The sequence below is a fragment of the Pterocles gutturalis genome, unplaced genomic scaffold, assembly GCF_000699245.1.
Source record: "Pterocles gutturalis isolate BGI_N339 unplaced genomic scaffold, ASM69924v1 scaffold28404, whole genome shotgun sequence".
Taxonomy (NCBI): domain Eukaryota; kingdom Metazoa; phylum Chordata; class Aves; order Pterocliformes; family Pteroclidae; genus Pterocles; species Pterocles gutturalis.
Genome location: NW_010136842.1, coordinates 4924 through 5836, shown reverse-complemented (window position 1 = coordinate 5836; position 913 = coordinate 4924). Strand labels below are relative to the sequence as shown.

The 913-nt window shown below is 49.2% G+C and overlaps 1 protein-coding gene across 1 annotated transcript in view; it reads left to right on the top strand.

Moving 5' to 3' along the window:
* Positions 1-620: 620 nt before the first annotated feature.
* The window catches only part of LOC104468352 (putative adenosylhomocysteinase 3), a gene marked incomplete at both ends in the record, with an annotated part of 5128 nt that continues 4835 nt past the window's right edge, over positions 621-913 (top strand). Inside the window, one exon of the mRNA XM_010082454.1 lies at positions 621-709. Within this exon, the coding sequence (XP_010080756.1) occupies positions 621-709 (89 nt within the window). The remainder of the gene's footprint in view (positions 710-913) is intronic.

The following is a 913-nucleotide window of genomic DNA, read 5'->3' as shown; positions in this document are numbered from 1 at the left end:
ATAGATTATATTCTATTTAATATAATATTAAAATATTAAAATATTCCGAGGCTGGGTTCTGCAGATGTGCTGTGCATGGTCATGATAAATTCATTATTTTTTTTCCAAAGAGCTGAAATTGGGCAAATTTCTCACCTGCAATTGCACTTTGGGGGAAACCTGGGTCAGTTCAGGGTTCCCCCGAATTCCCCCGTGAGCGGCAGCGTCCGGGGAGAGGTTAAAGCTCGTTAACCCTCGGAGATTAAACCATTAAAGCTTCCAAAACAGAGCAAAGGTTACACGAGACTCTTAAACCTTCCCTGTGATCAGCGTAATCCTCGGTATCACGGCGCTTTCTAGACACCGGGATGTTTGGGTGGGAAAACCCCCTGGACCGGCACCAGCAGCACGTGTGTATTTTTTCGTACCCCTCCTAGCTCAGCTGGGCCTAAATGAAGTCCTAGATTTCTCCAAATCCAGGAATTTCAGCCCCAAAATTGAATATTTGCAACCAGAGTTGCTCAGAGGGCTGCAAAAAGCCCCTGGGGCTGTGGAAGAGACGCTCGGAGCTGGTGCGTCCCCCGGACCATCCCCCGGCGGCTCCGAGCCTTCGGCGGCTCACTCCTCCTCTTCCTCCCCAGGTGGGCAAGGGCTGCTGTGCCGCGCTGAAGGCCATGGGCTCCATCGTCTACGTCACCGAGATCGACCCCATCTGTGCCCTCCAGGCCTGGTAAGCGCTCACACCCAGCCCGCTTTCTTCTTTAGGCTTTTTGGGGGGGTTTGAGGGTTTTTTGGTTTGTTTTAAATTTTCTTTTCTCCTTCTTCTTCTCCTTCTCCTCCTTCTTCTTCTCTTCTTCTTCTCTTCTTTTCACCTTTCCCTTTTTCCCTTTTTTTTCCCATTTTTTCCCTTTTTCCCTTTTTTTCCCTTTTTCCC